The sequence below is a fragment of the Mus caroli genome, chromosome 13, assembly GCF_900094665.2.
Source record: "Mus caroli chromosome 13, CAROLI_EIJ_v1.1, whole genome shotgun sequence".
Classification (NCBI taxonomy): Eukaryota; Metazoa; Chordata; class Mammalia; order Rodentia; family Muridae; genus Mus; species Mus caroli.
The window spans coordinates 87408304-87431569 of record NC_034582.1 but is presented as its reverse complement, the minus strand read 5'-3'; the positions used below and the strand labels follow the sequence as shown (position 1 = coordinate 87431569).

Genomic DNA, 23266 nt, shown 5'->3' with positions numbered 1-23266 from the left:
ACCACCATTAAAATGTCACATTGTCCCTCAAAAATATGCATAATTAGTATGGCAATTCAAACTTTTAAAAACATTTTTAAAGGACAATCTAAATGATGATTAAAGAAGAAGAAAGAAAGAGGACCTTTAGCATGATAAAAATGATGGTCCTACTGAGCATCCAGAAGAGACAGGGTCATGTGAGGAAATTCAAGAGGGAGGATCCTGTAATTGGGTTAGAACTCTATTAGCATCTGGCATGTGGTAAGAAAGATGAAAGACAAACTGGGTTGGGGATGTGACTCGATTAGGAGAGCACCTGCCTAGCATGCACAAAACCCTGCGCTCCATGCCTAGCACAGCACAGAGCTGGGTTGTGGCGGCATGCTCCTGAAATACTAGCCAGCACTTGGAAGGAAGGAGGATCAGAAGTTCAAGGCCATCCTCAGCTACAGGACGGGTTCAAGACCAGCCTGTTTAACAGGAGACCCTGTCTCTAAATCACAGGGGGAGAAAAAGATGTAAACTCAGCTACATAACCAAGGCTGGCCTCAAATTCACTGCATATCTCAGCCTGGCTTTAACATGATAAGCCTCCTTCTTTGGTTTATTGAATCCTGGGATTACCAGAATTCCTAGCTAAGAATCTGTATTATGAAGCCTAAGAAGAAGGAAGACCAAAATGTGAATGCTTCAGTGCTTTTTAGAAGGGTAAACAAAATACTCACAAGAGGAAATATAGAGACAAAGTGTGGATCAGAGACGGAAGGAAAGGCCATCCAGAGACTGCCCCACCTGGGGATCCATCCCATACACAGTCACAAAACCCAGACACTATTGTGGATGCCAAGATGTGCTTGCTGACGGGAGCCTGATATGGCTGTCTCCTGAGAGGCTCTGCCAGAGCCTGACAAATATGAGTAGAAGCTCGCAGCCAACTATTGAACTGAGTTTGGGGGGGGGGGGTCCCCTATTGAGGAGTTAGATAAGGGACTGAAGGAGCTGAGGGGTTTTGCAGCCCCATGGAGGGAGCAACAGAGTCAACAGGCAAGACCCCTAGAGCTCCCAGTGACTGGACCAACAACCAAAGAATACACATGGCACTGGCCACATATGTGGCAGAGGATGGCCTTGTTGGACATCAGTGGGAGAAGAGGCCCTTGGGACTGAGGGTGTTCAGTGCCCCAGTGTAGGGGAATGCCAGGATGGGAGGATGGGAGTGGGTGGGTGAGGGAGCACCCTCATAGAGGCAGGGGGAGGGGAGATGGGATGGGGATTTCTGAAGGGGAGACCTGGAAAGGGGAGAACATTTGAAATGTAAGTAAGCTGGGTGGTGGTGGCGCACGCCTTTAATCCCAGCACTTGGGAGGCAGAGGCAGGAGGATTTTTGAGTTCGAGGCCAGCTTGGTCTACAGTGTGATTTACAGGATAGCCAGGGTGATACAGAGAAACCCTGTCTCAGAAAAACCAAAAAAGAAAAGGAAAAGAAAAGAAATGTAAGTAAATAAAATATCCAATTAGAAGAAGACGAAGGAGGAGGAGGAGGAGGAGAAGGAGGAGGCAGAGGAGGAGGAGGAAGAGGAGGAGGAGAAATTAAGTCGAGAGATGGAGAGATGGCTCAGTGGCTAAGAGCACTTGTTGCTCTTGCAGAGGTCCTGGGTTTGATTCTCAGCACCCATTTGGTGGTCCACAACTCTCTGTAACTCCATTTCCAGGGGATCCAAAGCCCTTTTCTGACTTCTGCAGCCATCAGGCATACATATGACACATATACATACAGGCAGGCAAAACATTCATGCACATACAATAATATAAATAAATCTCCTTTAGAAAGGCAAAGAAATCATGCCTGAGCCAGAGGTAGAAAAGAAGGGAGGCGGGGAAAGCCATGAGGAGCGAGCCCAGCCCTGACTAAGAAGGGAAGTGGAGGGCAGCCTGGTATGGCAGGGGGCAGCTGGAGGTCTGGGTAAAGCCTGTTAGCTTCACTTAACTGTGTGTGATAACATGCCCAGATGGGGATCTGTGGCATAGAGTGAGTTCAGGGGTACACCAGCAAGGACAGAAAGAGGACAAACTAGATTAGTCAGCATTCTTTACAGGAAAGGGCAAGGGTCAAACCCAAATTCAGGTAGGTTGAATTCGGCTTCATCACCAATCACTAGCAACTCAAAGAATTTACCCAATCTCTCTGAGCCCCAAAGTCTCATATTTACAACAGAAATGGTCACATACATCTAATAGGGATGCTGTAAAACTAAATGGGCAAATGTGAAAAAAAAAAAAAACTCTTGTGTGTAGGGCAAGTCACCCGCATCAGCTCTATGTCAAAAGGCTTGTGCCTTAGTTCAGTGAGGTTCTGACCAGATGCCACAGGTTCCCCTTCTCCAGCCACTACCACTGAAGAGATGGAGGAAATGAAAGCAAACATTAGAGACCCTGTAATGGATGAGAAAAACCATGTGTCCAGGATCTCAGAGTCCTGTGCATTAATGAAGCTGGTCCTGCTCCACACAGGAAGAGCCATGAAGGGCCAGGGCTCCCTCCATCACCTCACTGAGCATCCCACAGCAGCCAGATCACATCTGAATGCTGAGCCACACTGAACCTTGCAAAGGAAAGTTGAAGGGAATGGGGTCCTGTGGATGGGCTATCCCACTAACCCTGGTTATACTGAACTTCCAGAATGACATCATTAACAATGCCAAGTTAGTTAGTTAGTTCATATTGTTGTTCCTTCTATACAGTTCCAGACCCCTTCAGCTCCTTGGGTACTTTTCTCTGGCTCCTTCATTGGGGGCCCTGTGTTCTATCCAATATATGACTGTGAGCATCCACTTCTGCATTTGCCAGGCACTGGCAGGGCCTCATGAGAGATAACTATATCAGGGTCCTGTCAGCAAAATCTTGTTGGCATACACAATGGTGTCTGGGTTTGGTGGTTGTTTATGGGATGGATCCCTGGGTGGGGCAGACTCTGGATGGTCCTTCCTTCCCTCTCAGCTCTGAACTTTGTCTCTGTAACTCCTTCCATGGGTATTTTGTTCCCCATTCTAAGAAGGAACAAAGTATCCACACTTTGGTCTTCCTTCTTCTTAAGTTTCATGTGTTTTGCAAATTGTATCTTAGGTATTCTAAGTTTCTCCTCTTATCAGTGAGTACATATGTGTTCTTTTGTGATTGTGTTACCTTACTCAGGATGATATCCTCCAGATCCATCCATTTGCCTAAGAATTTCATAAATTTATTGTTTTTAATTGCTGAGTAGTACTCCATTGTGTAAATGTACCACATTTTCTGTATCCATCCACTCCTCTGTTGAGGGACATCTGGGTTCTTTCCAGCTTCTGGCTATTATAAATAAGGCTGCTAGGAACATAGTGGAGCATGTCTCTAGCTGCATATGTAGCAGAGGATGGCCTAGTTGGCCATCAATGGGAGGAGAGGCCCTTGGTCTTGGGAAGATTATATACCCCAGTACAGGGGAATGCCAGGGCAAGGAAGCAGGAGTGGGTGGGTTGGGGAGCAGGGCAGGGGGAAGGAATAGGGAACTTCCAGAGAGGAAACTAGGAAAGGGGATAGTATTTGAAATGTAAATGAATAAAATATCTAATAAAAAATAAAATAAAGTATTCTGATCATAGTTAAAAGAAACAAAAGACAAAAAAAAAAAAAGAAAACAACAAAAAACAAAAAACCAATGCAAAGTTAAATCACCCTCTAAGCCACAGCCTCTGTCAATATGTTTTCACTTGGATTTGTGGTTGTTATGCCAATCATATCTTTTAAAGAGATTCTTGAGAGATTAAATCAGATCACCAAATCCTTATAAAAGCCATCTTTTACATTCACAGATATAAAAATATATTGCTTCCCAATATTTTTTAAAAACTGTTGGCTATACATATATCTTTAATGCACATAGATTTTTCTTCTTGCAAAAAGAAAAAAAAAGTGCAGCATTTCGGTTTCTCGTCAGTTAATTACTTTGCATTTCTTTAATGTCAGCTTAGAAATCAAGTGTGACATCCTTTCAATAAGTGAGTAAATTAGAAAACAAACAAAACAAAACAAAACAAAACAAAACAAAAAGCACCTGGCAATGCATGGAGGAGGTCTGTTGTGGTGATGTGGTGGCCCTGGTACTCACCTTGCCCTTGTACCAAATGCTTTCATTTCCCTCCGGATCCACATCGTCCGTTGCCAAGGTGAGGCAGACCAGTCTCCGCTTTAGCCCCTCGGCTTTAATCTGCTTCAGGGCTTGCTTCCCTATGAAGTCGGCGGGCTGCAGGAATCCATGATAATGATGATGAATGGGAGCTCAGACTCCATGACAAGGTTAGAGAGGCAAGCATTTAAATACGTCGTTGCTATTTTCTCACCAATTACACATTAAATAAAAATACAGATTGGATCAAGCATCTAGACAAATATTTTTTTGTGCCCGAATGACAGTACCAGCCATCTATTCCTTGGGAATACGTTAGACTTAATGTAATAACTTGGGCTGACAATTTTACCAGAACCTCCTCCTTAGCAGGAAAGCATGAGGCATGGTACCATGATGGTGGGTTACAAAACAGGCCCCATATCTAATGAGTCTGGACAGGAGATTCAGCTATCAGAACAAAGTGAGTCTCAATTTCTACCCATTGGAAGCATTTTATCAGAAATAGACTTTTTTTTTTAAACACGCAATGCCAAAAGAACGCCCATTCCTGCCCCCATGCTATATTTTCCCTCTCCTTCAGAGTAACATTCCCTGGGATGTATTAACCTATAGAGCTACCCTCATTAGTTCATTCAGGAGACATCTGAGTGGGACATTGAGCTCGACTCCAAGTGAGGCGTCATGCCAGGCTGTGGGCTCAGGAAGCGAGTCAGATGCGGGCGTTTGTAACAAAGACCTTGTTCTTTACCCGCTTCTTCCTTCTTCCAAGACACATGACAGATGACACTCCTGTTCCAATCTGAAGATTTTCCCTTCATTCGCTAGTCACATTCCCCACAGCTGAGCAGGTGACACAGACGAGCAATAACTGATCACTGGGGACAATAGATAATAAAAGGAAGAAGATAACTCTTCCCAGCCAGAATGCCGGGGGACCTGAGATAATGTGAGGCAAACTCACAACACAGAGGCTAAGAGCAAGGACACTGCCCAGGAGATAGGCGTACGCCACAGGTGAGAAGATAAACAGCCTACATAAGCATGTCTTATGGGATGAAGAGGGGATTCAATACACACAGCATAGCTCTGCTGAAAGATGGTACAGATGCAATAAAAACAAAAGCCTCAAACTCTGTTATCACAGATTAACCAGAATCGGAAACAAAAGTCAAATCAAACCAACAACAATAACAAACCCCCGACCCAAAGGAGCAACCTCGGACTACAGTTTCTTCGGAAACTGAACAACTGAAAAGAGAACAACGGACCATTTCAAAGATATCCTCCACAGCCAGAACTTAAGATGTATATAGTGTGTAATTACAATTGTGTGTAATAAGCCCCTGGTCTCTGGGGGTCAGCAGAAGATGTCCTCACACCCCTTCCACTTGCTGCTCCCCCATCACTCCTGTGTAAGGCGGCTTCCTGGATGCAGCCACAACGCTGTGTGGTTCTCATGAGGACTGCAAATGTAAGCTGCAGCCTGTGCAGGATGCTGAAGAAGGCTTCCATTAGCAAGGTTTAAATACTACAAGACCCAAGTCCAATTCTCTCTCCCTTCACAGCATGGCCCAGATGGTGAAACCAGCTTAATTTTAAGTCCAAAGCATGAAGACATAAATAAAGACCAGGTCGTGAGATAGTTACTACAGGAGAAATGGGAGAGGGGAGATCTTAGAAAGAATTTGAGTTCTTTGGATTTGTAGATAGTTTTTTTTATTTTTTATTTTTTTAAAAAAGGTTCTATAAGAGAATTAACTATACAGGCTTAAAAGTCTCCTGATTAGGAGCGGGTGAGATGGCTCAGAGAGTAAAGACACTTGCCAGCAAGCTTGCTGACCTGAGTTTGTGAGAACCCACACAATAGAAAGAGAAAACTTACTCCCTCAAGTTTTCCTCTGACCTCCAAAAATATGTGTGTGCACACAAAATAAATTAATAAATGTAATATATAAGTGTATATATTATAAATTTATATAAATATAAATGTAATCATATATTATCTTGTTATTATATATTATGTAATATTATATATACACATATAATATATTATATTACTATACTATACTATATGATCAATGCTTACTGTAGAACCTGGAAAACGTAGACAACACAAAGTCAGTGAAGTGTCCTCAATGACAACAGTGATAATACCTGCACACAATGCTATTAGCATCTTTAATATCTTCTGTGCAGGGCATTTCCAACTTGACAGAATCTAGAACCACCTAGACAGATCCCAGAATATGCCTGTGCAGGATTATCTAGATTAGGCTCCCCGGGGTAGGAAGGCCCATTTCAACTGTTGGCGGCTCCATTCTGTAGGCTCTGGCCCCGGACTGGACCAAAAGGAGACCAGGACTAAGCACTGGCAGCTCCTCTGTCCTGACTTCTTTTATAAAGATTTTTGTTTTAATATTTGTCAGCCTGTCTATGTGCTGTGGAGGACTGAGAAGGTGGCTGTGTGCCACCATGTACTGTGGAAGTCAGAGAACGAGGTCAGGGAGTCAGTTTTTTCCTTCTGCTCTGTGAATTCTCAGGGATTAAACTCAGGCACTCAGGTTCAGTAGCAATCACCTTTATCCAGTGAGCCATCTTGCTGGCCCTTCCTCTGCTTCTGTACTCTCAGTGCCATGTGACCCTGTTGCATGTAGTTTTAAGAAACAAAACAAGGCTGGGCACGCCTTTAATCCCAGCACTTGGGAGGCAGAGGCAGGCAGATTTCTGAGCTTGAGGCCAGCCTGGTCTACAGAGTGAGTTCCAGGACAGCCAGGGCTACACAGAGAAACCCTGTCTCGGAAAACAAACAAACAAACAAACAAAAAACAAAACAAAACAAAACCGCCTTTTATGTCCCTTCCGGCTCCCTTTGTTCCACCTGGCTTAGCTCGGGAATGGATTGCAACCAGCCCTAACATAGCTTCCTTTTGAAACCATAAAGGATAAAAGACACACACTCGGGCTGGTGAGGTGGCTCAGTGGATAAGAGCACCCGACTGCTCTTCCGAAGGTCCAGAGTTCTAATCCCAGCAACCACATGGTGGCTCACAACCATCCGTAACGAGATCTGGCGCCCTCTTCTGGAGTGTCTGAAGACAGCTACAGTGTACTTACGTATAATAAATAAATAAATAAATAAATAAATAAATAAATAAATAAAATATTAAAAAAAAAAAGACACACTCAGCCTTGTTACCTTAACTTGCCTGCTAGGCACAATTGCTGGGCACAAATATCTCCTGCCTTGAAACTTGTGTCCTTACCAATTTATTATCTCCATCTCTCCTTCCACCCTAAACTTAGTGGCTTGTTCCAATTAGCTCCGGCCAAACATCTTTGGCCACCTGCCCACAGCAGAGGCCGTAGGCCCTAGCTCTCCCTGAAGCCTTACATGATTGTCTCTCTCTTTTTCCTCCAAAGCATGGCAGAAAAAGCCCCTTATCTCCTTCCCTGCATCTCCTTCTCCTCTTGGGACCTGGAAGTCCCACTTGTACCTTCCTCACAGCAATTGACTCCCAGTTTTCCTTATTGACAAATCAAGAACCAATTAGGGAACTAGACCCTAGTACCAGAACCTCCCCTTGCATGACCCAACTCCTCCTGGCATGCCTTGCCCTCTATGGTACTCTGTTCCCTCAATCTATGAACCTAAATGAACCCATCCTCCCTTAAAACCTTTGCCAGGCTATTTTATTATAGCAAGGAAAAGCATTTATAGTCTATGTTTCTTTTTAGAAAAGAGTGTTGTAGATATTTATGTATATATTTCCCTCTTACAAGAATATTAGGCATATAAATGATACAAAGAATATTTCAAGCTTTCAAATGTTCATTATCTCCCATTACTTTATGGCCCATCTACCTAGGTTATAAAATTAAAGTCGGGCTGGGGAGATGGCTTAGCGGGTAAGAGCACTGACCGCTTGCTCTCCTAGAGGTCCTGAGTTCAAATCCCAGCAACCACATGGTGGCTCACAACCATCTATAATGAGATCTGACATCCTCTTCGATGCATCTGAAGACATCTACAGTGTACTTAGGTATAATAAATAAATCTTTGAAAAAAAATTAAAGTCATAGTAGCCTAATGTTCACTACAGTTAAACTGTCTCCAAATACAGAGGGGGGTAAAAAAAAAAAAAGACCTTTATAATGACAAAAACTTTTGTTCTTTTTTAAAGAAAACTGTCTACAACAGATGAAAGATGATGGGGTTAGTCGTAGTCTTTCTCCTCCTAGAGACAACATCTGTGGAAAATAAAGTAAAAGAGCCTCTGATTGGGTGAAAAACACCGAGACACAGGAGGGGATACTACCTTACAGTGTGCGACTTGCAGGATGCTGGTGGCATGGTGAAATTGTTCCTTATCTCCTGTCATGGAACCAACCTGAGTCAACTTCATGACTAGAAATTGCTTCAATCTTGAAGGCTTTTGGTGGTCTGCTGTTAAAGAATTTCCTAGCAGATCCAGGTGTAGTGGCGCAAGCCTTTAATCCCAGCACTCAGAAGGCAGAGGAAAGTGGATCTCTGTGAGTTCGAGGCCAGCCTGGTCTACATCGTGAGTTCCAGAACAGCCAGGGCTACACAGTGAGATACTCTTCCACAAAAAAATAAAAACCCCAAACAAACAAAAAGAATTTCCTAGCAGGTATGGACAGATTCATCTGTGAAGCCCTGTTGTGTGACAGACACTTTTGTCAAACATGGTCTTGTGACCTCAGGGCCGCTTCTGGAGGAATGTGGACTCCTTCTTCCCATAGAACATAGTTAGTCCTGAAACCACTCATGTCTTAACATATTAGGCAGAGTACAGACAGACAGGAGACACCTGCCGACATGGTGACCAGGATGCAGGAAAGCACTACAGGCAGCAATGCCTGTGTGAAATATGAATTCTGCCCAAGTCTGAATAGCACAGATGTTTCTTAAATTTAAAACAAAGAGCATCTATAGTTGTTGGTTTCAGACCCAGACAAGGGACCGAGGTGTATATTTTACATATCAAAGCAGACCTGGCCTCCAGGTTCTCCCAGCACCCTCACTTCTTATTTGGCATATCCTGTCTCCAACCCTGAACTTTTCAGCCCAGAGGCTGGGCTGCCCTTCCCACAGAGGGCTCCCTCTTCCCTCTATAATCCAGACATTTTTGTCTCCTCCTCCCCTCCCCCTTTCTTCTCCATCTCTCACTGGTGACTTCCCTGGCCTTGGTCCTTGGACCACTGAACTCGTCTGAGAGCAGCTTCCCAATAAACCTGCATTTAATATAATCTAATCTGGCTTGAATTGGCTCATTTCACTGGCGGAGAAATAACCTATCAGTAATGTGTGAAGGCAGAATGCAAACATGCGTTCTACAATTCTACAATGGAGGAGGTGTGCACTTGAGGAAGTAAGCAATTGGGGCTGAGGACAGGCAGCATCCTATCAGGAAAGCACTTCACAGCAGGAGTTACTGAAGCTGAGTTTTGAATACCGGGTTCTATCATAACTTTGACCAAAGGTGCTTGAATCTACACTATGATTTGACCTTCACAACAACCCAGATGACAGGCTGGGGTTTGAAAGACAAGAACCTGCTCAGCCAAATACAAACCATTTAGAAAACTCTCTTTATCCGTTCTTCAGTTGAGGAACATCTAGGTGGTTTCCAGTTTCTGGCTATTATGAATGAAGCTGCTATGAGCACGGTTGCGCAAGTGTCCTTGCAGCACATGCCCTCAGCTGTTAAAAACAATGACATCATGAAGTCTGCAAACAGCTGGATGGAGCTAGGAAAGACCATCCTGAGCGAGGTACCCCAGACCCAGAAAGACAGACGTGGTATGTGCTCAGTTATAAGTAGACACTAGCTATTAAGTAAAGGTTGGCCATGGGACAATCCACAGACCCAGAGAGGCTAAGTAACAAGGAAGGCTCAAAGGGGATGGGTGCATAAATCTCCCTGGGAATGGGAAATAGAGTAGATTTTGTGGGTGGAATGGCGTCTGGGAGGGTGGGCATAAGAAGGATCAAGCAGGGGGTAGGGTGGGGGAGAGTACTGGGAGAGACAACTAGAATTAGGGGGATATTTGGGGGTGACGTAGAAAAAAACATTAAAAGAACAGAGAGCTTGTTCTAGCCCTCCACTTTGAGCCAACTTCACTGAGCAACTGAAGGCAATGACTGTTCTTCCCCTGGAAAGGTCCTAGGAACTGACCATGACCACAGCTTTTAGAAACAAGGATCACTGCATGGGAGCTACTGACAGGATGAGATGGCACGCTGGACAACAGCCTAACTGCCAAATTCACAATTGTGCCCCGGGCAAAGGAGAAGCATTGTGCGTGCCATCAAAGGGTAAACAAGCAAAAAAAGTATGGGCAGAAACTTTATCTGAATAAAAACAAACAAACAAACACCCAACTGCTTTTAGAGGCGCTTCCAGGAATGAACCTGGTCCCAGTCAAGAATGCAAAAAGGGAGCCCCCGTTACTTATCTGCCCTAAGCGCACACCCTGTCTGGAGACTGTAGGTGAGGGTGTGACCAGAACTCCAGTTTTCATCCCTTCTGAGGAACCACTTTAAAACTGGATCTCTAGGCTTTCCTGGTTTAAATATATATATATTCCCTAGTTTCAGTGCGTCTCCTAAGTGATTTTATATGTTTACAGGTTTTTCTTATATTTAAGTATGTGTATACATAAGTGCTGCAAGGGGAAAGGGTATGTATAGATCCCCTGGAGCTGGAGATAGCAGTGATGATATGTGAGCCACCTGATGTGGGTACTGGGTACAGAACTGATCCTCAGCAAGACAGCTACGTGCTCTTAACCACCAATTATGTAGCATTAACTAATTAACTCTCCAGCCATCCCTAAATGACTGTGTGGTTACCTTTTCAAAGGAAGGAATGTTACAGTAGCCCAGATAAGGCCATTTAAAGGAAAGATATTTCTGCGGGCAGGATGAAAATGTAACAAGAAGTATATTTTGCTGGTCAATTCCTTAGCTAAGAGACCATGGCTAAGGGAGGGTGGGTTATATATTAAGCAAGCCCTGTTAAAGAGACGGGAGGAATAATTATCCCTTTGAGATAATATATTTTTTCTACCTAGAAATCCTGTCACTGGTGAAGTTAAATCTGGAGCTGCAGCCATGGGTCTGGGGAACATCTGTCCACTATTCTGAATTATTCATAGAAGAATAACTTTTTCCTTTTCTCCTTTTTATCTTTGTCCTTTCTCCAGACACTTGACAAAGCTTGGGCAGGCTTTTCTGGACACTCTGGACTCTTCTCCTTTCTTTGTATGTTATTATTCTCCCACCTCAGCCCCAACCCACCCCCTAACCCTCTGCTTCCTCGACATGGCTGCCTATAAAAGGCTCATCTGTGTCTCTGACTCTTCTCCAACTCCCTCCTCTGGGAAGCGCTGAGATTTATAGATAGTTACCTTGCTACCTAAACTTTCTTTTAAACTCTAACAAAATGGTCCTTGAGCTTTCTTCGGCATCTATTCTTTAATTCTTTTATTAACTAGACTAAGAGCCCTGAAAGTGGTGCCAACTTCCTTGATAACAGATGGCTCCCCTGGTGGAACTCCCCAAAATTTCCAGTGACAAAATAACACTAATAATTCAGAAAAGACTAATTCTTGGTAAGTAACATCTATGGACTGTTAGGCACCGGCTATGTGTCTGACAGCTTGTATTCATAAACTCAGCCATCCTCATAGTAACCCTGAGGTAGTACCACAGGGGTACATCAGTTCACAGGAGAATAACTTGAGGCTCAGTTGCATGGTGACACACACCACCATCTTTAAATTTTGTCCCTGGAAGGCATGGCTGATAGAATGTTCTAGGGGCCCATGTCTTGTCTTAGTGCCCTCTTCTAACTCCAGTTCTACTCTGCATCCTGTTGGCTGTGAGTTGGAGAAACTCCTCGCCCATGTGTCCCTAACACCATGATGTTATATGCAAATGTACGAGCTGAGCCCTCTGAAACCCTGAGCCTATCTGGCATTTTGTCACAGCAATGGGTGAAGTAACTAGTACACCCAGGGCACTGAGCAAAGCCAGGCCCTGCAATCTAGCTGGACTCCCAACTTGGGAAGACTTAAAGCACTATCATGAGATTTTACCTGTTTTATTTGGCTTGTCTCCCAAAATGATAGATTTTACTTTACTACTTACTAATCAATTATAAACGAGAAGAAATGTGTCTGAAGGCTATGCTGTAACTAGAAGTGGTACTGTAGAATGACCCACAAACAGAAATATATCTGTTTAATAAGCTATTGATGATTACCTATATAATTAATTAGTAGTTGATATGTTTGAGAAATGTACAGATTTCTGTGGCACTGGGACTTCAGCTTAAAAATGGTCTTGACATTTTTATTTTTTTAGTGTATTAAACATCAATAAAGGTCATTAAGGCAGCCACCTATAATACATACTAAATATGACATCCACACTTATATAAAGTAAGTGTTAAGCCAGAGATAATTATTCATCCTCTATAAGCCCTGTCAATGGCATACATGCTGCCTGAATGCTAATGTAAATGAAATCAATTAAACTAGTATTTTTAGGGGAGTGAGTCTTGGGGCAATCAAGTGCTTGAAGACACAAATAGTCAAGTATGACAGTTTGCAGTGGAGTAAGAGACAGATATAGAGTTAGGAGAGGGACCCTCCATAGACCAGAGGAGAGAATAAGGACAAAGCTCTGGCCTTTCTTTTCCGTTTATATGGAGTGAAATGCCATCAGAAAAATCAAGGTCATCATTAGTTTGACTTAAGTGTTTGGCTCATATTCTTTAAACTCAAATATTAAAAGCTTTCAAGATAGAAATAAGTTCCACCTCCCACAACCAGGACCCCCAGGAACCAGGCATGGGCACCTCAATCCTGTTCTGTGTTCTTCAGGCTTCTAGGCAGTGGTGGAGACGCCTGCTGGTTACCAGCTTCTCCAAGGGACAGAATGGAAATGAGAATCCAGGTGGCATATTCCTGCCACTGTCCCTCATGCACACTTGCAAAGCTTCTCATTTAAAATGGGCCCAGAGCATTGCTGAAGGCAGCCTGGGGGAGGGCTCCTCGTGAAGCATGTGGCCATTGCTGGCCTGAGACTACTGTGTTAACTAACATCCTTTGGACAGCTGTCTAGCTATCTGTGCATCTGGGTGACTCAGATGCTGAGAGAGGATTCTTTGAGTTGCTCATTTGGGAAAAGGGTTGACTTAGCCTTCACCCCATCAAGACAAACCGCAGTCTTACTTATTTCCTACCCAGGGTTAGAACCACAGAAGCCTTCAGCAGCATGTGACCTGGGCCAGTCTTGTTGTCTTACAAGAACCTCAAGGTCAGCGAAGGCTGGAAGTGTTCCTGCAGTGACAGAGAGATTGGGCAACAGAGCTCAAGCCCAGGCTTCAGCCCAGGTGAGCTGGGTTTTGTTTTTTTATTGTTTTGTTTTGTTTTTTTCCTATACAGCTAAGCACATCTTCAATAGGCCTTTTGTAGCAGAGTGTTAAATTCTGCTACAGAGTTTAGCTGTATTGAAGTATACCATTCTGTTCAAAAGAAATAAATAGAATAAGCTTATTTTTTTCTGAACAAGTAAAATAATTTCAAATGCTCAAGCCCAAGGAGATCATATCTGTGAAATTTACTTTGAATTTCATAACTTACTTTAGAAATGATCCAATACAACCTGACAATATCTTTAAAAGATCAGTTGTAATCACAAAGTTAATTTTATTCCTAAAGTAGAAAGGCTTAACCTTAGAAATAAAATATAATTCAACCGATAACAAGTTTTAAAAAATTAGCTGCTTGAATGTGGAAAAACCCTTTGATAAAACTAACATCTACTCCCAATTAAAAGTACCAGGAACAGAAGGGACCCGTTCAACCTGAAACAACACAGTTGTGGAAAAGCTACAGTGCACACTGTCCCCAGTGCTGGAAAATGGACGGTTTCTACACAAGGGCAAGAGCAAGGGAAGGCATTTGTCATTACCACTTCCATTCAATGTTGTCGAAGGCTAAGCCAAGGGAGGATCTAAGCAGTGCAGTAAGGTAAGGAAAAGAAACAAGATTTTAGAAGAAATAAAGAGAAGCTGTACTTGTATACAACGTGGTTATCTGTGTCAAAAGTCTGATGGAATCTACAAAAAAATCTACTGGAACTACTGTATAGGGTTAGTAAGGTTGAAAGGTACAAAAATTGATAGATCTCTTTTACTCAAGTGTGTGTGTGTGTGTGTGTGTGTGGTTTTGTATGTGCGTATGTGTGTATAGAAGTATGTGTGTGTTCTTGTGGGGGTGCACATGTGTATATGTATGTATACAGATATGTGGGTATGTGTGTTTTTGTAGAGGGTTCATGTGCATGTAGATATGCAGAGAGTGTGTATGGGTATATGTATGCAGGTTTGTGCACTCTTATAGAGGGTGCACATGTATGTGTCTATGAGTTGAATATATGTGAGTGTATAAGTGTATGGTGTGTGCATTCTTGTAGAGGATGCACTTGCATGTGTATGTGTATGGAGTGGATGTGTGTGTACATATGTGTGGATGTATGCTCTCTTGTAGAGGGTATACATGTATGTATATGTACAATGAAAATGAGAAATTGGTAGTGGATATCTTCCTCTATTTTTTGCCACCTTGTTTTTGGAGACAAAGTTTCTCACTGAATCTGAAACTCACTGAGTAGACTAGAACATCTGGCCATCAAGCCTCCAAGATCTCATGTTTCTGCCTACCCAGTATTGGATTACATGTGCACACAGCCATGCCTGGCTTTTTATGTAGGAGCTAGGAATTGAACCTCAGGTCCTGATATCATGGGCAGCATACTGGAGTCTACAAGATATTTCTGACAGAAATTAATGATGATCTAAATGGACATAGACATATACATTGTTCAAGAGCTAAAAGACTTGAATTAACCTATAAATGCAGTGTATTCCCAGTCAAAATCCCAATAGCGGTTTAAAAAAATCAATCAACAATCTGATTCTACAATTTATGAGAAACCCAAAGGACCTAGACTAGCCAAAATTAATCTGACTTAAACTATAGTAATTGTCTATCTTATAGTAATATATATTATAATATTAGTATCAGGAAACACTAGTATTTTGATGGAACACAACAGAGCCCAGAAATTGGACCAGAGCTGAGTTCTACCCTTATACAAAGGCAGTGAGCACACATGGTACAGCCTTTTCAACAAATGCTGCTGGAAACCAGAGTCACAGGCAAACAAACCTAATCCACACCTTACAACTGATATAAAAATCAACCAAAAGTAGATCATAGACCTAAATATAGGAAGGTGGTTTCAAACCTTGTTTCAAAATAACTTATTTAAGTTAAAGGTTTTTTTTAAATGTTTACAGTTTCTAGAAGAAAACATAGTTCCAGGACAGCCAGGGCTACACAGAGAAACCCTGTCTTGAAAAACCAAAAAAGAAAAAGAAAAGGAAACATGGACGACTGTCTCTAAGACTTTGGGTTAAGCAACAGTTCTTGGATATAAACTAAAAGCATCACCCACAGGAGAGCAGGTGAGGGCAGTGACGGGGTGCAGGGTGTAAAGGCACTCGCTGACAAGCCTGGAGATCTGAGAGTAATACCCAGGAACCCCATGGTGGAAGGAAGGAGAGAATCAACTCCAGCAAGCTGTCCTCTTGCCTTCAAGGCACATGTATGCCCTCCCCTTTAATCAACTGAAGAATCAATTAATATGAACCATGTTAAAGATCAATTGATAAAGACTTTACACTTCATAAATTAAAAACTCTTTGAAAGACACAATTCAAAAATTAAATAATAAGAAACAGATTGCAAAAAATATTTAAAAGGCGTGTACTTGATTAAAAATAAAACGTTAACCAGGCAGTGGTGGTGCACGCCTTTAATCCCAGCACTTGGGAGGCAGAGGCAGGTAGATATCTGAGTACGAGGCCAGCCTGGTCTACAGAGTGAGTTCCAGGACAGCCAGGGCTACAAAGAGAAACCCTGTCTCGAAAAAAAAAACCCCAAAACCAAAAACCAAACAAACAAACAAAAAACAAAACAAAACAAAAAACCCACAAAAAACAAAAAGCAAAAAAACCCCAACAACCTTATATGTCGAATATTTAAGGAACTTGAAAAACTCAACAATAAGAAAGACAAACCCCACTGAAAATGGGTAAGAGACCTGACCAGACATTTACCAAAGAAGACAGAACCAGTAGACAGGCACATAAAAACAGTACTCAGTATCATTAGCCATAAAGAAAACAAGCTACAGCCACAGTCTGCATCTCACAGAATGGCTCTAACTTAAGAGACCGACGAGAAACAGACATCAGACAAGGTTGTAGAGAAATGAAATTTCTACATGCTGGTTTTAGAAATGTAAAATAAAAAAATATATGCTTTGTAAAATCAGCATCTTAAAACATTGACATAGGGGCTGGAGAGAAGGCCCAGCAATTAAGAGCACTGGCTGTTCTTCCAGAGGACTGGGGTTCAATTCCTAACACCCACATAGTAATTACAAGGACTTTGACACCCTCTTCTGGCCTCCATGGGCACTGAATGCACATGGTGCATATACACACACATACATACATACATAATACATACATACACACACACACACACATATATATATACATATATATATATATATATATACATACAGCCCAATACTCGTACATATAAAAATACATATTTTTAAAAAATAAAAGTTATAACATGTCCTTGCTGTTTTACTCAATAATTCCACTCCTAGGTTTTACCCAAGAGAAAATAAAGTGTGTGTTCATAGAACTGGTTGTACAGAAATGCTGCCAGGCACTGTGATACATGCTTATAATCCCAGCACTTGGAAGGTGGAGTCAGGATGGTGGAGAGAGCAAAGTTTTTGCAGCTAGGAAGTGTAGAGCCAGCCTGGCCAATATGAAACACGCTGTTTCTAAACAGATGATTTTTAAAAAAATGTTCATAGCAGTTTTATTTGTGATAGCCTAAAACTGAAGCAACACAAATGTTCAACAACAAATCAGTATTTAAACAAGTTGCAGTACAGAAGATGGGATACTGCTTCGTATCAGAAGAACTAAACTGTTGCTATATAAGCAAATCCGATCGATGTGTTTGCATCTTAGTGAGTGTAACACCAAAGCATGAGGAGTGGACAGAGCCTACATCAGGTAAGTATCACACTGAGCTCTTTCCAAAGCAACACTCTTCTCAAAGAAGGAAGCGTACACATACTCATGTACGGGTTGACCCTCTGCTGAGCAGGCTCAGTTGTAAGTCATAACTGAAGGTAGTAGACACATTTTTGTATGTTTTAAACCTCGAGGATATGATCTTATATTTAAAGGTTAAAATGGTGGACAAGTGTGCTCTGAGACTGCTTAGTTTTCAAGTTTTGGCTGAAAATAAAGGAAAGGGCAGTTTGAAGTTACAATAAAGTAGGAGTTTGCCACTAAAGACACCTACCTCATCTCCCACCTAACATGTAACAACATGAATTATGCTTGAATTATGCTGAGTAGATCTATGCCCAAAAATATACATTCCATATGTGGTGGTCATCTTTAATTGTCAACTCGACACAACTTAGAATCACATGGAGGAGGTTTTGATGGGGGATTTCTACATTGAGTCAGCCTATGGGCATGTTTAGGTTGTCTTAATAAAGTTAATTGATGTGGAAAGAGCCAGCCCACTGTGGGTGGTATCATTCCCCAGGCAGGGGTTTCTGAACAATACAATAGTGGAGAAATCAAACTGAGCACACTCAAGCAAGCAAGTGAGCATGGTGTGTCCAAATAAAATAAAACAAAAATCATAACATATTCTTGCTGTTTTTCTCAATAATTCCACTCCTAGGTATTTATCCAAGAGAAAATAAAACATATGTTCATGGGAACAGTTGTACAGAAATGCTGCTAGGCAGTGTGATACATGCCTGTAATCCCAGCACTTGGGAGGTAGAAGCAGGATGGTAGGGAGGTCAAAGTCCTCTGCAGCTAGTAAGTGTAGAGCCAACCTGGCCAGTGGGCCACCCTTGTTTGAGAAGGGTGTTGCTTTGGAAAGAACTCAGAACTTCTTGCCTGATGTAAGTAGCAAGGTTCTCTCCACTCCTTCACACTTTGGCTCTGCTCTCACCAAGATGGAAACACATTACACTTGCTTACATGGTGACAGTTTGTTGCTGTTGTCTTGTTTTGTGGTTTTTGTCTTTTATAGAGAGCAGTATTCCATCTTCAGCTCATCACTGTAGATGTGACCTGCTCACTCTAGTTCTTTCTGCCATGACTAACCCACACGATGGACTATACTCGGAAATTGTGAGCTAAAGTAATCCCTTTTCTTTCCTAAATTGTTTCTTGTCCAGGTTATTTTATCACAGCAACATAATGAAACTGGGACCCTGTTTTAATTCCATTTATATAGACATTCTGTTTATTCTAAAAGATGCAGAAATGAATGATCGTGACAGAAGACAGATAGCCAGGTGCCTGGGGTTGGGTGGAGCTGTGGGAAAGGCTAGGAAGTTTGGATTATCAAAGGTTGCCATTATTCCTATGCCTCTAGGATAAGGGACATGCTTTCTTCATTGCAATTATAATTTCATTTTGGTATGCATATCAAACCTTTCAAACCTTTCAATACTTCAAATGTCAATGATTTTGTGTTCAATTTGCTGTTGACAAAAATAATATACATAAAAGAAAATCAATCTAAAATTACTTAAAATGTATTCTGAGACCCTAGTTTCCACAGATTTAAAAGTTCTGAAGCGGTTAGTGAAGCGCACACTTGAGCTTTTAGGGCAGAGGCTTTGTTTCATGACTGAAACTGGATATATATGAGGATGATAATTCAATAGCCGCTAGTGTGATATATTCTGACAGGTGTTTGGGAAATGATAAACTATCCTTCAGCTCATATCTACCCTCTCTCCTTCTTTTCATTTCCCCTTATCACTCTGCAATGAAAATGGGTAAGAGAGTAAGGATGGTGTTATTAAAAATGACACAATTATGTATATAATATATCATAAAGACAATATAATAGCTTCAACCTCTATGTCAAGTGGCTTTTTGAATTTGAGTCTCATAGAAAGAAACTTCATTTTACAAATTAGAAATCTCAGGTACGAAATGAAATTAAATTGTTTTCTCTGGTCACATAGATAGGGTTGGATGACTCTTACAAAATACCCAGGGGCTCAGCAGTTAAAAGTTCTCTGCTTCTCTTGCAGAGAATCTCTTGTTATGTTTCCAGCACCTATGTGGCAACGCATGACCATCTATGACTCCAGTTCCAGAAGATCTGATAACCTCTCATCTCAACGCCAAAGGTACCAGGTATGCACACAGTGCATATGTATATGTATATATACACATGCAGTATTATATACATATGATATTAATACAACATGTATATGTATGCAGATATATACATGTGGTATTATACAAACATGTACAAATATATATTAGTATTATACATATAAAATAAGTAAACCCAGGGGCTGAAGTTCATGGTTCAATAGATAAAGTATGAGGACCTAGGTTCAGATCATCTTCACTTATGTGAAGTCCGACATGGGAATATGTACATGTAATCCCATGTACATGGCAATCCTATGGCAACATGGATGGTGGAGACAGGAGAGTTCTAGGACTCTAATTGGCCAGCTCACCTGGTATACACAGTGACAGACAATAAGAGACCCTACCCCCAACAATGTGAAGGTGAGGACCAACACCCAAAATTGTCCTCTAACTTCCACACAAGGGCCACTCATAGCTAAACCCCATTCTCTCCACACACACACACACACACACACACACACACACACACACACACACGTCAAAATAAATCCCACTCAAAAAGTGTTTTTGTTTTTGTTTTTCGAGACAGGGTTTCTCTGTATAGCCCTGGCTGTCCTGGAACTCACTTTGTAGACCAGGCTGGCCTCGAACTCAGAAAACCGCCTGCCTCTGCCTCCCGAGTGCCCGACGTGGTGGCACATGCCTTTAATCCCACTCAAAATTTGTGCTGTCTGTCACTCAGTGGTAGAATGCTGTCTTGTAGGTGTGAGACCCTCGTCTCCATCCCGACCTTCCCCAGGGAAAAGAACACTCGATGCCCACCTCTGAAAGCACAGAAAAAAGATGTGGGTCATGATCTGGGTGACGTGCCAGACCTACTAGTTCCCTCTGACGCTGCAGATCCACAGGCCACGTTCTGATCAGTCCTGCCGCTCATCTGTGCGACCACACCCAGTCTGTGCTTAAAAGAACTAACGCAGCATCCGCATCCCCATCAGCACACATCAAAAAAAGAGAAAGTGAAACAACACAGGACAACTCACCAGGAGGAGTACTGGGAAGCAATCTGGATCCTAATTTTAGAATTTGGGGTTGAGGGGGGAGCAGACAGAGTAGCTCAGCGGGTAAAGATTGTTGCTGCCAAGCCTGATACCCAAGTTGGATCTCTAGAACCCACATGGTAGAAGAAGAAGAAAAGTAATTTCCACAGACTGCCCTCTGATCTCCATCCCTGGGCTGATGGTCCTGGGTTCTGTAAGAAGGCAGACAAAGCAAGCCTTAAGGAGCCAGGAGGGCCTGTGTCCTCCCCTCCACAAAACAAATAAAAGCAAGCAAGCAAACAAACAAACAAAAAAACCAAAAAACTTTAAAAGAGTAACATTGCCCTGAGTCAGGTCAGGTGTTTTCAAATCAACCACATCAGAATAACTACATTCAAATTGTTGAAAGTCAACTGTAACGTCCTACAACCAGAAACACTAGAAAAGGTCATGAAAAAACTAATCCTAAACCCAGTGCCAAGCGGTCAGCGCGTTGGCACAGTCTACGGATTGCCGTACCAGTGGAGAACAAGAGTGAAAAAATCCGAAGGGAAGTTCAAAGTGCCTTTCCCAAAAGAAGGGTCAGCACCTTGTTGTCGGTGCTGAAAGATCCTATAGCAGAGATGAGAAGATCTGCTCTGATTGAGCAGAGACAAAAAAAGGCTTGAAAGAAATGAGTTTGAAGGGGACAGTGAGCCATTCAGATGTCTCTGCACTTTCTGCCATTATCAAAGATGGGATCCCTCTGAGATTGCTAAAATTTGGAAGAATTAGGACAGTTTGCATTGTACGCTGTCCTTGCTGTCGATGATGCCACACAGCAGATGTGAAAGCTATTTTTTGTTTAAGATTAAACTTTTTGTAGTGCTGGGAAATCTAACTTGCTAACCTTTAAATTGTATATTGGATGTGCGACAATCGGATTTATGTGAATGACTTAAATTTACCCAAAAAACGAGTCAAAGTATTCTGTGGAGTTTAGAAGCCTCAAGCTGTGAGGCCCAGGGATGAGGAATAATGGAAATAGAATTTGGAGTGTACTTTCTAATTTGCAGAAATTTGTAATAAAGGCATTTTTGTTAGCTTGAAAAAAAGGAAAGCCAACTGTAGCAGCATTGTCAGGTCAGCATGCATAAGAAGAAGCAGGATTCACACCAGTTACACAGGATGACTGCAAATTTCAGGTCAGCCTGGGCTACACAGCAAGATTCTTGTGAATGCAGGAAAGCATTCTGCATTATGTTACATTTCTAGACCTCTTCTTTACTCTCTCTCTCTCTCCCTCTCCCCCCCCCCTCTCTCTCTCTCTCTCTCTCTCTCTCTCTCTCTCTCTCTCTCTCTCTCTCTCTCTCTCTCATGTTTGTGGTGTATAGATGTGTATTAGTTTGTATGTGTTCAGGCCCAGGTGAACATGTGTGCACACAGAGGCCATAGGTTGATGTCTGGTGTCTTCCTCTACCCGTCTGGGCTGGCTAGTTTTATGCCAACTCGACTCAAGCCAGGAGTTATCCGAAAGGAAGAATCCTCAGCTGAGAAAACGCCTCCACAAGATCCAGCTGTAAGACATTTTCTTAGTGACTGATGGGGTGGTACCATCCCTGGGCTGATGGTCCTGGGTTCAATAAGAAGGCAGACTAAGCAAGCTGTGAGGAGCAAGCTAGTGAGCTTGCTTGCCCCGCCCTCCCCCCCTCCATGGCCTCCGCATCAGCTCCTGCCTCCAGGTTCCTGCCGTGCTTGAGTTCCTGTCCTGATTTCCTTCAATGATGAACAGTGATGTGGAAGGGTAAGCCAAACAAACCCTTTCCTCCCCAACTTGCTTTTGTTCTTGGTGTTTCATTGCAGCAATAGCAACCCCAGCTAGACACACCCATCTTCCTTTTTGAGGCCTCTAAGTGAACCTGGCTCCTCCTGCACCCTTCCTTTCTGCCCAGTGTCCAGCACACTTACCTGGGTGCTGACATTCGAAACATCGGTCCTTATGCTCGCGCTTCAAGTGCTTTTAGCCTGCTCCTATGCAGCCCAGAGTAGACTTCAACTCACAGAAATCCTCCTGCCTCAACCCTCTTTTCACTTTTTAATTTTGAGTCAGGGTCTCACTGCATCGCCAGGGTGGCACTGCAGTCGTCCTGTAGCTCAGGCAGGGCTTAAACTTGAGACCCCCCCTCCCCCAGTCTCAAGCTTGCAAGTAGCTGGGATTACAAATGTGTACCACCAGAGCCTGCCTGAGACTCATGTTAATTCACGTAGGATGGAGAGGTGGCCTTGGGATCTCTTTTTGTAAGTCACTGTATTACGTAGGAGAATCAAGGCCCACGGTGTCAAGGTTGACCATCAGTGAAGATTGCCAGGTTTCTTGACTCCTAGTGCCTCAAGTCTCCTTGTGGTAGATACCACCAACGGCATCGTCACCTATTAAGACTCGTTCTCTGATTTGCTGCCCTGGCCTGTTTTCTGCCACTTTGGTATTTTAATACCAGCTAATGTCAGGCTCGGGTGTAGCTCAGCTGTAAAATGCTTGCCCAGCCTGCACAAAGCCCTTGGTTTGCTCCCATGATAGCATATGCCTGCAATCTCCACACTAGAAGGTGGAGCCATTAGTATCCAGGTTCGAGCTCTAGGTCAGTATGAGACCAGTTGGGATCTGTAAGACCCTGTCTCAAAGAGTAAATGTAGCTAAGTCTTACTGAATCTATAGGCTATTGTCCGCCTCCTGTTAAGTGTTTTACATTTCTCTATTGCTG

At 42.6% G+C, this 23266-nt stretch overlaps 1 protein-coding gene across 5 annotated transcripts in view; it reads right to left on the bottom strand.

Annotated features, from left to right (window-relative positions):
- Positions 1–23266, bottom strand: part of Dmgdh (dimethylglycine dehydrogenase) — an 85420-nt gene that overhangs the window by 9758 nt on the left and 52396 nt on the right. For all 5 annotated transcript variants that reach the window (XR_003834667.1, XR_002379435.2, XM_021179821.2 and 2 more), the window contains exon 16: positions 4127–4261. Coding sequence is in view for 3 of the 5 variants with exons in the window: in XM_021179821.2 (XP_021035480.1) it covers positions 4127–4261 (135 nt within the window). In the remaining 2 variants the exon portion in view is untranslated. The remainder of the gene's footprint in view (positions 1–4126; positions 4262–23266) is intronic.